Here is a 13,146-nt window from a genome sequence, read left to right as displayed (position 1 = left end):
CTCTAGTGGAGGCTGCAGACAGGATCTTATCATGTATCTCTGTATACAGGGAGCTCCCCCTAGTGGTGGCTGCAGACAGAATCTTATCATGTATCTCTGTATACAGGGAGCTCCCCCTAGTGGTGGCTACAGGCAGGATCTGATCATGTATCTCTGTATACAGGGAGCTCCCCCTAGTGGTGACTGCAGACAGAATCTTATCATGTATCTCTGTATACAGGGAGCTCCCCCTAGTGGTGGCTGCAGGCAGGATCTTATCATGTATCTCTGTATACAGGGAGCTCCCCCTAGTGGTGGCTACAGGCAGGATCTGATCATGTATCTCTGTATACAGGGAGCTCCCCCTAGTGGTGACTGCAGACAGAATCTTATCATGTATCTCTGTATACAGGGAGCTCCCCCTAGTGGTGGCTGCAGACAGAATCTTATCATGTATCTCTGTATACAGGGAGCTCCCCCTAGTGGTGGCTACAGGCAGGATCTGATCATGTATCTCTGTATACAGGGAGCTCCCCCTAGTGGTGACTGCAGACAGAATCTTATCATGTATCTCTGTATACAGGGAGCTCCCCCTAGTGGTGGCTGCAGGCAGAATCTTATCATGTATCTCTGTATACAGGGAGCTCCCCCTAGTGGTGGCTACAGGCAGGATCTGATCATGTATCTCTGTATACAGGGAGCTCCCCCTAGTGGTGACTGCAGACAGAATCTTATCATGTATCTCTGTATACAGGGAGCTCCCCCTAGTGGTGGCTGCAGGCAGGATCTTATCATGTATCTCTGTATACAGGGAGCTCACCCTAGTGGTGGCTGCAGACAGGATCTTATCATGTATCTCTGTATACAGGGATCTCCCCCTAGTGGTGGCTGCAGACAGGATCTTATCATGTATCTCTGTATACAGGGAGCTCCCCCTAGTGGTGGCTGCAGACAGGAGATTATCATGTATTTCTGTATACAGGGAGCTCCCTCTAGTGGAGGCTGCAGACAGGATCTTATCATGTATCTCTGTATACAGGGAGCTCCCCCTAGTGGTGGCTGCAGACAGGAGATTTTCATGTATTTCTGTATACAGGGAGCTCCCCCTAGTGGTGGCTGCAGGCAGGATCTTATCCTGTATCTCTGTATACAGGGAGCTCCCCCTAGTGGTGGCTGCAGACAGAATCTTATCATGTATCTCTGTATACAGGGAGCTCCCCCTAGTGGTGGCTGCAGACAGGAGATTATCATGTATTTCTGTATACAGGGAGCTCCCTCTAGTGGTGGCTGCAGGCAGGATCTTATCATGTATCTCTGTATACAGGGAGCTCCCCCTAGTGGTGGCTGCAGGCAGGATCTTATCATGTATCTCTGTATACAGGGAGCTCTCCCTAGTGGTGACTGCAGACAGAATCTTATCATGTATCTCTGTATACAGGGAGCTCCCCCTAGTGGTGGCTGCAGGCAGGATCTTATCATGTATCTCTGTATACAGGGAGCTCCCCCTAATGGTGGCTGCAGACAGAATCTTATCATGTATCTCTGTATACAGGGAGCTCCCTCTAGTGGTGGCTGCAGGCAGGATCTTATCATGTATCTCTGTATACAGGGAGCTCCCCCTAGTGGTGACTGCAGACAGAATCTTATCATGTATCTCTGTATACAGGGAGCTCCCCCTAGTGGTGGCTGCAGGCAGGATCTTATCATGTATCTCTGTATACAGGGAGCTCACCCTAGTGGTGGCTGCAGACAGGATCTTATCATGTATCTCTGTATACAGGGAGCTCCCCCTAGTGGTGGCTGCAGACAGGATCTTATCATGTATCTCTGTATACAGGGAGCTCCCCCTAGTGGTGGCTGCAGACAGGAGATTATCATGTATTTCTGTATACAGGGAGCTCCCTCTAGTGGAGGCTGCAGACAGGATCTTATCATGTATCTCTGTATACAGGGAGCTACCCCTAGTGGTGGCTGCAGACAGGAGATTATCATGTATTTCTGTATACAGGGAGCTCCCCCTAGTGGTGGCTGCAGGCAGGATCTTATCCTGTATCACTGTATACAGGGAGCTCCCCCTAGTGGTGGCTGCAGACAGAATCTTATCATGTATCTCTGTATACAGGGAGCTCCCCCTAGTGGTGGCTGCAGACAGGAGATTATCATGTATTTCTGTATACAGGGAGCTCCCTCTAGTGGAGGCTGCAGACAGGATCTTATCATGTATCTCTGTATACAGGGAGCTCCCCCTAGTGGTGGCTGCAGGCAGGATCTTATCATGTATCTCTGTATACAGGGAGCTCCCCCTAGTGGTGGCTGCAGGCAGGATCTTATCATGTATCTCTGTATACAGGGAGCTCCCCCTAGTGGTGGCTGCAGGCAGGATCTTATCATGTATCTCTGTATACAGGGAGCTCCCCCTAGTGGTGGCTGCAGGCAGGATCTTATCATGTATCTCTGTATACAGGGATCTCCCCCTAGTGGTGGCTGCAGGCAGGATCTTATCATGTATCTCTGTATACAGGGAGCTCTCCCTAGTGGTGACTGCAGACAGAATCTTATCATGTATCTCTGTATACAGGGAGCTCCCCCTAGTGGTGGCTGCAGGCAGGATCTTATCATGTATCTCTGTATACAGGGAGCTCCCCCTAATGGTGGCTGCAGACAGAATCTTATCATGTATCTCTGTATACAGGGAGCTCCCCCTAGTGGTGGCTGCAGGCAGGATCTTATCATGTATCTCTGTATACAGGGAGCTCCCCCTAGTGGTGGCTGCAGACAGGATCTTATCATGTATCTCTGTATACAGGGAGCTCCCTCTAGTGGTGGCTGCAGGCTGGATCTTATCATGTATCTCTGTATACAGGGAGCTCTATGAGATGATGCTTTTCTTATACTTTCCCATTTCTTTCAGTTGAGCGAGGAGCTGGAGAAGTGTGAGCAGGAGAGCGCAGACTTGCAGGAGTTCGCTAACGCCATCCTCCAGCAGATTGCAGATCACTGCCCTGATATCTTGGAACAAGTTGTCAATGCCTTGGAGGAGTCGTCCTGACCCCTCGGAGACGGAGGTCGCCGCCCGCGGACACCAGTGTTAGTCTATGAATCGTTCTCCGCCGCCGGCTCTGGGGTAGACACCGCACATCCAGCCTTGCACTGCCCGCCACGCACTGCACTGTACGCACTGTTACTGGGGGCTTCTTGTGGTTGCTGGGGTTGTAGGAAGACCCCCGACACTAGGACCAAAAAACTGTCTCCTTTTTCCACTACAGAAATGCAATAAGAGTTTGGCTGGAGCCTTGTGGCAGTGATGACGAGGGCGGCGGCGGCAGCGTCAGGGGGGCGCAATGTCAGAGCTGAAATCTATAGACAGCGGGAGTCCAGGATGAGTGAAGGCTCGCAGACTACAACGCCCATCCTCTGCAGCTTCTGTTGGGGGTCGTCTATCATTTTGCACAGATTTATTTCTTTTCCTGCGAAGGGTCTTATTCGCCAGCATCCGTTCATCAAACCCAGCAACCCCGATCCACCAGCCAGCACTTCTACCACCACCAGGGGACGCCAGCTCCTGTTACTACCACCCCCGACATCATCACCAGGGGGACGCCAGCTCCTGTTACTACCACCCCCGACATCATCACCAGGGGGACGCCAGCTCCTGTTACTACCACCCCCGACATAATCACCAGGGGGGCGCCAGCTCCTGTTACTACCACCCCCGACATAATCACCAGGGGGACGCCAGCTCCTGTTACTACCACCCCCGACATAATCACCAGGGGGGCGCCAGCTCCTGTTACTACCACCCCCGGCGTCATCGTCTGTTACTACCACCCCCAGCGTCTTCACCAGGGGACGCCAGCTCCTGTTACTACCACCCCCAACATCATCACCAGGGGGACGCCAGATCCTGTTACTACCACCCCCAACATCATCACCAGGGGGGCGCCAGCTCCTGTTACTACCACCCCCGGCATCATCGTCTGTTACTACCACCCCCAGCGTCTTCACCAGGGGACGCCAGCTCCTGTTACTACCACTCTCATCCCTAAGATGTTGTCCTGACTTGGAGGACGGACCCTCCGGCCCCTTTTCTCACTACTGACAGGTTGTTCGGGCTGGATATCCCTCGTCACCAGGCCGGACTCTCTCCGCGCTGACAGCCGCATCCCGGTGGGCGAGCCTCTTGACTGTTGGTGCCGGCTCTGTCTGCATCATCACAAATCCCGAAATCATGTCCTGCTGGGCTGGAGGAGACGCTGCGATCACTTAGGGATGAGCGCCCTGTGGCCTTCAGCGGCCATGGCACAGTCTAAATGTGCGGCCCCCGTTCCTGAGCGCATCGTCTGCAGTTTCACCCCCCCAAAACCTCTGACAAACTCAGGAATTCAATTTATCATTCAGAATCCACACAATCCCGATTATAACCAAGAGGTGTAAGGGGGGAAAGGGCGAGAAACATGGACGCCGCCGAGATGGTGGCTGGATGGCAGAGGACAAACCTATAAATCAGGAGCCGTCAGGTGAGAAAATCCAAGAAGGCAACAAATGATAGAAAATCTGCTGATCCACAGGAACGAAGACACCTCTGTGCTTATATCTGATACTCTAGTCACAGCCAGAGCTGCAAACTGAAGTGCACGTCTCACCATGGCCTTTACTATACATTATGGGAGTCAGACAAGCCTTAAAGGGTCTTCACTGGAGAGTAGATGAAAGAGCCGTGGGGGTCCGACCTATAATGGGAGACTTTGGAGCTGCAACATATGTGGTAGACCACCGTCCATCACATGGAGGGGCCGGGTCTCCTGGTGATCCCAGCAATCTGACCCCAAGATGGGCAATAAATGCTTCAGGCTAGAAAACACCTAAAATCAGATCTTAAGATCTATTTTCTTTCCATTTTCCTGATACAGAGCTCCACATCCCCTGCAGGAAAGAGATGCATGATGACATTCTTCCTGCATATAGCCACCACTAGGGGGAGCTCACTACATACAGATTTATACAGCCACCACTAGAGGGACCTCACTACATACAGATTTATACAGCCACCACTAGGGGGAGCTCACTACTTACAGATTTATACAGCCACCACTAGAGGGAGCTCACTACATACATATTTATACAGTCACTACTAGAGGGAGCTTACTACATACAGATTTATACAGTCACCACTAGAGGGAGCTTACTACATACAGATTTATACAGCCACCACTAGAGGGAGCTCACTACATACAGATTTATACAGCCACCACTGTATAAATCTGTATGTACTGAGCTCCCTCTAGTGCTGGCTGTAGAAATCTGTATGTACTGGGCTCCCTCTAGTGGTGGCTGTAGAAATCTGTACGAACTGGGCTCCCTCTAGTGGTGGCTGTAGAAATCTGTACGTACTGGGCTCCCTCTAGTGGTGACTATATAAATCTGTTTATAGTGAGCTTCCTCTAGTGGGGGCTGTATAAATCTGTATGTAGTGAGCTTCCTCTAGTGGGGGCTGTATAAATCTGTATGTAGTGAGCTCCCTCTAGTGGTGGCTGTATAAATCTGTATGTAGTGAGCTCCCTCTAGTGGTGGCAGTATAAATCTGTATGTAGTGAGCTCCCTCTAGTGGGGGCTGTATAAATCTGTATGTAGTGAGCTCCCTCTAGTGGTGGCTGTATAAATCTGTATGTAGTGAGCTCCCTCTAGTGGTGGCTGTATAAATCTGTATGTAGTGAGCTCCCTCTAGTGGTGGCTTGCAAAAATTGGATTTATGATTTGATCTATGTCCGTGCAGAGGATTTGGAGCTGTGTATCCGTAGTTGCTCCCAGACTCTGGTAATGGTTCAGGTGTGTATGCAGGTTTGACTGCAGCTCTGGATGTGACTGCAGCATTAGACCTCCAGTCTGACCGTCTTGGGCTGATCAGGTGCGAGGTGGTCACCTCGCCTAGAACGTCGCAGCATCTAACTCTTTTTACAAGAGCATCATGGGTAAAGGGGCGAAACCCACCAGATCCCATCGATCCCAATCACCTTATACACAAGCTGCAAAAAACAGGAAAAAAAAAAATAGCATTTTTTTATTTTTATGTAAAGCCCCCCATCCTCCGATATTCTGAGACTGAGAAATGGGTGGAAGCTTCTCTAACACTACAGACAAATCTTACTGAGCAAAATGGCTGCCGCTGCGACACCTTCTTAGCGTTACGTGGGGGAAGAAAAGGGTTGTTTTTGGGGGGGGGGGGATTTTTGTGTCAAAGAGGAGAGAAAAAAAAAAGTTAGTCGTCCCCTCCGTTCTGACGTGGAGTCGTGTAATTACCTGGATATTTCGGGCCTTTTTTACTTTTTGTGTGTGTTTTCTTTGCCTGCGCCCGCCGGGCCCTCACCATCCCCCGACCCCTGTGTATGTGTCTGATAACGTCCGTTACGCCCGGACCCTCTATCGGGGACCCTCCAGGTGGATACACGAGCCCACCACTCCTGAGCTATGTGGGGGGTGGGCTTGTGGCTGCGCGCGCCCGGTGCCGATGGTCCATATCCCGTTATTAGTGCCTTTATGGAAGCGGAGCGGGGTGGAAACTTATTAAAGGGCCGGCGTCCAGTTTTATGTCAATGAATTGTATTAGTTTTATGCTAAAAAATGGCAGGAAGAAGGGGAAAGTGACAATGTATCCGGTCCGGGCCATCCTCTGTGAGCGGCACCATCCAGACTGATGCATTGTAACAAACCTCCAGCACTGAGAAGCGTCTTTCCCTTATGTTTCTGGAATCGTTTATATAAAACTGGAACTCCCTTTAATCCGCGGGGCTCTTAAAGGCATCTTCACCTTCTCGTTATTAAAGTGGTCCTCTCCCTTTTCACATGTTGCCATGGAATATCTTCTAGACCGGAGCAGTGACGCCGACGTGTATCCGATGGTTTCTATTGCTCGTACAGCTGGTAGACAACCCCTTTAAATTTAAAGGGGCCGATCCGTTGCACATAAAGGTCATGCGGTTTTCTTGGAGCTTGTGCCCGGAGACATAGGGGGGCTCGCGCATTGTCACGTCAGCAAATATAGCGGCCAAAATGTGCTAGGAGCCGCCATATTGCTACATATCTATGGTGCTAGGCAGCCGGGAACGCATGGGGGGTCCGCAACAGCCGGCTGAGCATGCTGGGAAATGGACGGTTGTACTCTGCAAACCCAGATCAGCTGCTTTAACCCTTTGTGGGTAACGAGGGCTAATGAATGTATAATGTGGGCTTGTTATTGGGGGGGGGGGAGGGGACTTATGGAATAGGAAGGGAGACCCCCACCGCCAGGGCGATTTCTGTGTTTGCTGCTGGCCGACTCACTACCATTATCGTCTGATGTGTTTATATATAAATAAATGTTAAATATGTACACCCCCCCCCCCTAACTGTGGGAGGAGCCGGCCTCGCAGCCTCCTTATTGCCCCCACACAGGGGTGAAGCCAAGTCCTCCCTCCGTCTGTATTTTATTGGGCTGTTTTTGTGCCTTTTTTTAAAATCTTGTAAAAAATACTTTTTCTTTTTTTTTTTTTTTTTCTAAAGGAAAAATATCTCTCTCCCACCATCTCCCCCCTCCAATCTCCAGGGGGCGCTGCCTGTACAACACAGAGGTGTCCCTGGAAGATGGGGGCAGGGGGAGCCCAGACTCCCGGGAGTGAGGAGGCCAACGTCTCCCCCTCCATTCCTGGCTTTTTCTCTAACTAAAGTTTTTAATTTTTATTAATTTGTTTTTTTGTTTTGTTTTTTCCCTGACACAGGATGCCAAAAATATTAAAAAATCAAAAACAAGTTAATAAGTGTGCGAGTCTTATTACAAGCCCCCCAAATAGCTGCGGCACCCTTCTTACGGCTCTCTGAGGCGCTGCCACGGCGGTAACCCGGAGCTGATGCTATGACTGTCGGCATGTCCGCATCCCGGCCCCTTGAAGTGTCGCTGTGGCCCCAAACTGGCCGGACCCCTAAAGTGTCACCAAGTCCTCACCCTGCCCCCAGGCCTGTAAATTGTCGCCAAATCCCCTAATGGGCCCTGGTGCCATGACTGTTGGCACATCCTTATCTGGGACCCCTAAAGTGTCGCCAAGCCCCCCAATGGGCCCTGGTGCCATGACTGTTGGCACATCCTTATCTGGGACCCCTAAAGTGTCGCCAAGCCCCCCAATGGGCCCTGGTGCCATGACAGTTGGCACATCCTTATCTGGGACCCCTAAAGTGTCGCCAAGTCCCCCCACGTGCCCTGGTGCCATGACTCTTGGCACACCCTGTTGCTCAGGTGCAGCTCCTGGCTCAGCTGTGGTTCCTCCGCTCGCCACCGGCTGCCTGGACTCTTTGAGGGGCTCAGTCTTGGTTGAGACTCGGGAGAGTTCTTGGGTGGTCCGCTCTTATCAAAGGCTCAGGTCAAGTAAGACCAGGACATAACAATGTCTTCTAGCCCAAACGATGTGAAGGTTGTGAACTAATTTGCCACTGCAGTCTCGTTTCAGTGAGCCGGGCATGAAGCTTAGAGATCTACACCAGAAAACGAGGCTGAAGTGGTTTCACAAGCTGCGGAGTGACGGGCAGGAGACAGGCGGGCGATCGGGCGGGTGAGTGGGGGGTCAAGAGGATTGTTTTCAAGAATGAGTCAAATGAGATGAGAGATGGAGACGTGAAAGGAGCGAGAGGACGACCTACAGTCACTGGCATCCTCCCCGCATCCGCCCCCCCATCATAGCCCGCATACCGGGAGCACCCCGCGAGAGCCGCCGCATACCGGGAGCACCCCGCGAGAGCCGCCGCATACCGGGAGCACCCCGCGAGAGCCGCCGCATACCGGGAGCACCCCGCGAGAGCCGCCGCATACCGGGAGCACCCCGCGAGAGCCGCCGCATACCGGGAGCACCCCACCAGACCCGCCGCATACCGGGAGCACCCCGCGAGAGCCGCCGCATACCGGGAGCACCCCGCGAGAGCCGCCGCATACCGGGAGCACCCCACCAGACCCGCCGCATACCGGGAGCACCCCACCAGACCCGCCATATACCGGGAGCACCCCACCAGACCCGCTATATACCGATCTCTCACACAAATATCAGGATTTCTCACTAACTTTCAGTTAATGGCAAAATAACAGCCAAATAATTTTTTGGGAGAAAGCCGCGCAGGATGACCGGCTGCCCGTTATCTTGGCAGTTCCCGGAGAGAGCGGCATGAGGCATCAGATGGCGCCCATTACAGCATCTTTATTTATGGCAGAAGTGTCCAGTATGACCCGTCAGGTTTCAGCCTTTCCTGTGCAGGGTGGAGAGGCAGTCTCTTGTGCAGCAGACACATTGTCAGCCATCTTTGGTAGTTTATTAGGACTTTTCCAGTTCTGGGATCAGCGGCGCCGCAGAGTTTGGCAGCCGCTCGTCTCCTCTTGTGGGAGCACAGACAGGACGCGCCGTGGCCGGAGGACGCTTGGATTTAATGGCCGCTTTTAGTTTTGTAGCTTTGATCCAAAAAAGTACAGTGTGTGGTGGAGTCCTGACGCACGTGGAGCCGCCGGCTGGCACAGGGGAGCGGCACTGACTATAGGGGGAGGTGGGGTGATCTGACGTGACCCCGCCAGGTTCACTGTGGGGGGATTAGCGGAGGAAACCGACCTTCTATTTCCAGAGTGAGAAGAGAAACACTAGAAACCCAAAAAAAGAGGTGAGAGCATCGCCCACCGCAGGAGAGGGAGCAAGAGGGGGCGAAACTGGCGGAGGCCTCACAGCAGCACACGGCGGGTACTGCTCACAGGACAGAAGCCCTGGAAGTGCCAGCCAGGTGCCCCCACAACAGGTGCCCCCACAACAGGACCTCAGTGCCAGCCAGGTGCCCCATAACAAGACCTCAGTGCCAGCCAGGTGCCCCATAACAAGACCTCAGTGCCAGCCAGGTGCCCCCACAACAGGACCACAGTGCCAGCCAGGTGCCCCCATAACAGGACCCCTGTAAGTGCCAGTCAGGTGCCCCCACAACAGGACCTCAGTGCCAGCCAGGTGCCCCCATAACAGGACCTCAGTGCCAGCCAGGTGCCCCATAACAAGACCTCAGTGCCAGCCAGGTGCCCCACAACAAGACCTCAGTGCCAGCCAGGTGCCCCCACAACAGGACCACAGTGCCAGCCAGGTGCCCCCATAACAGGACCCCTGTAAGTGCCAGTCAGGTGCCCCCACAACAGGACCTCAGTGCCAGCCAGGTGCCCCCACAACAGGACCTCAGTGCCAGCCAGGTGCCCCATAACAAGACCTCAGTGCCAGCCAGGTGCCCCACAACAGGACCTCAGTGCCAGCCAGGTGCCCCACAACAGGACCCCGGTGCCAGCCAGGTGCCCCACAACAGGACCCCGGTGCCAGCCAGGTGCCCCACAACAGGACCTCGGTGCCAGCCAGGTGCCCCATAACAGGACCCCGGTGCCAGCCAGGTGCCCCACAACAGGACCTCGGTGCCAGCCAGGTGCCCCACAACAAGACCTCACTGCCAGCCAGGTGCCCCCACAACAGGACCTCGGTGCCAGCCAGGTGCCCCATAACAAGACCTCAGTGCCAGCCAGGTGCCCCATAACAAGACCTCAGTGCCAGCCAGGTGCCCCATAACAAGACCTCAGTGCCAGCCAGGTGCCCCATAACAAGACCTCAGTGCCAGCCAGGTGCCCCACAACAGGACCTCGGTGCCAGCCAGGTGCCCCATAACAAGACCTAAGTGCCACCCAGGTGCCCCACAACAGGACCTCGGTGCCAGCCAGGTGCCCCACAACAAGACCTCACTGCCAGCCAGGTGCCCCCACAACAGGACCTCAGTGCCAGCCAGGTGCCCCATAACAAGACCTCAGTGCCAGCCAGGTGCCCCACAACAGGACCTCGGTGCCAGCCAGGTGGCCCACAACAGGACCACAGTGCCAGCCAGGTGCCCCACAACAGGACCTCGGTGCCAGCCAGGTGCCCCATAACAAGACCTCAGTGCCAGCCAGGTGCCCCACAACAGGACCTCGGTGCCAGCCAGGTGGCCCACAACAGGACCACAGTGCCAGCCAGGTGCCCCACAACAGGACCTCGGTGCCAGCCAGGTGCCCCCATAACAGGACCTCAGAGCCAGCCATGTGCCCCATAACAAGACCTCAGTGCCAGCCAGGTGCCCCACAACAAGACCTCAGTTCCAGCCAGGTGCCCCCACAACAGGACCACAGTGCCAGCCAGGTGCCCCCATAACAGGACCCCTGTAAGTGCCAGTCAGGTGCCCCCACAACAGGACCTCAGTGCCAGCCAGGTGCCCCCATAACAGGACCTCAGTGCCAGCCAGGTGCCCCATAATAAGACCTCAGTGCCAGCCAAGTGCCCCACAACAGGACCTCAGTGCCAGCCAGATGCCCCCATAACAGGACCTCAGTACCAGCCAGGTGCCCCACAACAAGACCTCAGTGCCAGCCAGGTGCCCAACAACAGGACCTCAGTGCCAGCCAGATGCCCCACAATAAGACCTCAGTGCCAGCCAGGTGCCCCATAACAAGACCTCAGTGCCAGCCAGGTGCCCCACAACAGGACCTCGGTGCCAGCCAGGTGGCCCACAACAGGACCTCAGTGCCAGCCAGGTGCCCCCATAACAGGACCTCAGTGCCAGCCAGGTGCCCCACAACAGGACCTCGGTGCCAGCCAGGTGCCCCCATAACAGGACCTCAGAGCCAGCCATGTGCCCCATAACAAGACCTCAGTGCCAGCCAGGTGCCCCACAACAAGACCTCAGTTCCAGCCAGGTGCCCCCACAACAGGACCACAGTGCCAGCCAGGTGCCCCCACAACAGGACCCCTGTAAGTGCCAGTCAGGTGCCCCCACAACAGGACCTCAGTGCCAGCCAGGTGCCCCCATAACAGGACCTCAGTGCCAGCCAGGTGCCCCATAATAAGACCTCAGTGCCAGCCAAGTGCCCCACAACAGGACCTCAGTGCCAGCCAGATGCCCCCATAACAGGACCTCAGTACCAGCCAGGTGCCCCACAACAAGACCTCAGTGCCAGCCAGGTGCCCAACAACAGGACCTCAGTGCCAGCCAGATGCCCCACAATAAGACCTCAGTGCCAGCCAGGTGCCCCACAACAGGACCTCAGTGCCAGCCAGGTGCCCCGCAACAGGACCTCAGTGCCAGCCAGGTGCCCCACAACAAGACCTCAGTGCCAGTCAGGTGCCCCACAACAGGACCTCAGTGCCAGCCAGGTGCCCCTATAACGAGGCTTCAGTGCCAGCCAGGTGCCCCCATAACAGGACCTCAGTGCCAGCCAGGTGCCCCCATAACAGGACCTCAGTACCAGCCAGGTGCCCCGTAACAGGACCTCAGTGCCAGCCTGGTGCCCCGTAACAAGACCTCTGTGCCAGCCAGGTGCCCCACAACAGGACCTCTGTGCCAGCCAGGTGCCCCACAACAGGACCTCAGTGCCAGCCAGGTGCCCCACAACAGGACCTCAGTGCCAGCCAGGTGCCCCCATTGCTGATGACACAAAGCTAGGAGGGATAGCTAATACTAGAGAAGAGAGAGAGAGGATTCAAAAAGACCTAAATAAACTGGAGCAGTGGGCAGCAACCAACAGAATGGTTTATAACAGGGAAAAATGCAAAGTACTACATCTGGGCAATAAAAATGAAAAAAGCATATACAGAATGGGAGGAATAGAGCTAAGCAACAGTACATGTGAAAAAGACTTAGGTATACTAATAGATCATAGACTGAACATGAGTCAACAGTGTGATGCAGCAGCAAAAAAGGCAAATACAATTCTGGGATGTATTAACAGAAGCATACAGTCTAGATCACGTGAAGTCATTATCGGTCTTTACTCCTCTTTGGTCAGACCTCATCTGGAATACTGTGTACAGTTTTGGGCACCACATTTTAAAAAAGACATAGACAAACTGGAGCAAGTTCAGAGAAGAGCGACCAGAATGGTGACCGGTCTGCAAACCATGTCCTATGAGGAACGGTTACAGGATTTGGGAATGTTTAGCTTGCAAAAAAGAAGACTGAGAGGAGACTTAATAGCTGTCTACAAATATGTCAAGGGCTGTCACATTGTAGAGGGATCAGCCTTATTCTCATTTGCACAAGGAAAGACTAGAAGCAATGGGATGAAACTGAATGGGAGGAGACACAGATTAGATATTAGAAAAAACTTTTTGACAGTGA

The 13,146-nt window shown here is 53.9% G+C and overlaps 1 protein-coding gene across 8 annotated transcripts in view; it reads left to right on the top strand.

Annotated features, from left to right (window-relative positions):
* ERC1 (ELKS/RAB6-interacting/CAST family member 1) overlaps positions 1-4,541 on the top strand; it is an 88,703-nt gene extending 84,162 nt beyond the window's left edge. For 7 of the 8 annotated variants that reach the window (XM_073650339.1, XM_073650337.1, XM_073650336.1 and 4 more), the window contains one exon: positions 2,891-4,541. In XM_073650339.1, coding sequence (XP_073506440.1) covers positions 2,891-3,028 — 138 coding nt within the window. In that variant the 3' untranslated portion in view covers positions 3,029-4,541. The remainder of the gene's footprint in view (positions 1-2,890) is intronic. The other variant, XR_012250945.1, reaches the window with a different exon arrangement.
* Positions 4,542-13,146: the final 8,605 nt, after the last annotated feature.

Source organism: Phyllobates terribilis, unplaced genomic scaffold, assembly GCF_046119375.1.
Source record: "Phyllobates terribilis strain yellow unplaced genomic scaffold, ASM4611937v1 Scaffold_10__3_contigs__length_209671492, whole genome shotgun sequence".
Lineage (NCBI taxonomy): Eukaryota > Metazoa > Chordata > Amphibia > Anura > Dendrobatidae > Phyllobates > Phyllobates terribilis.
Note: the sequence above shows the minus strand (reverse complement) of the source record. Positions and strands in the feature narration are given on the sequence as shown.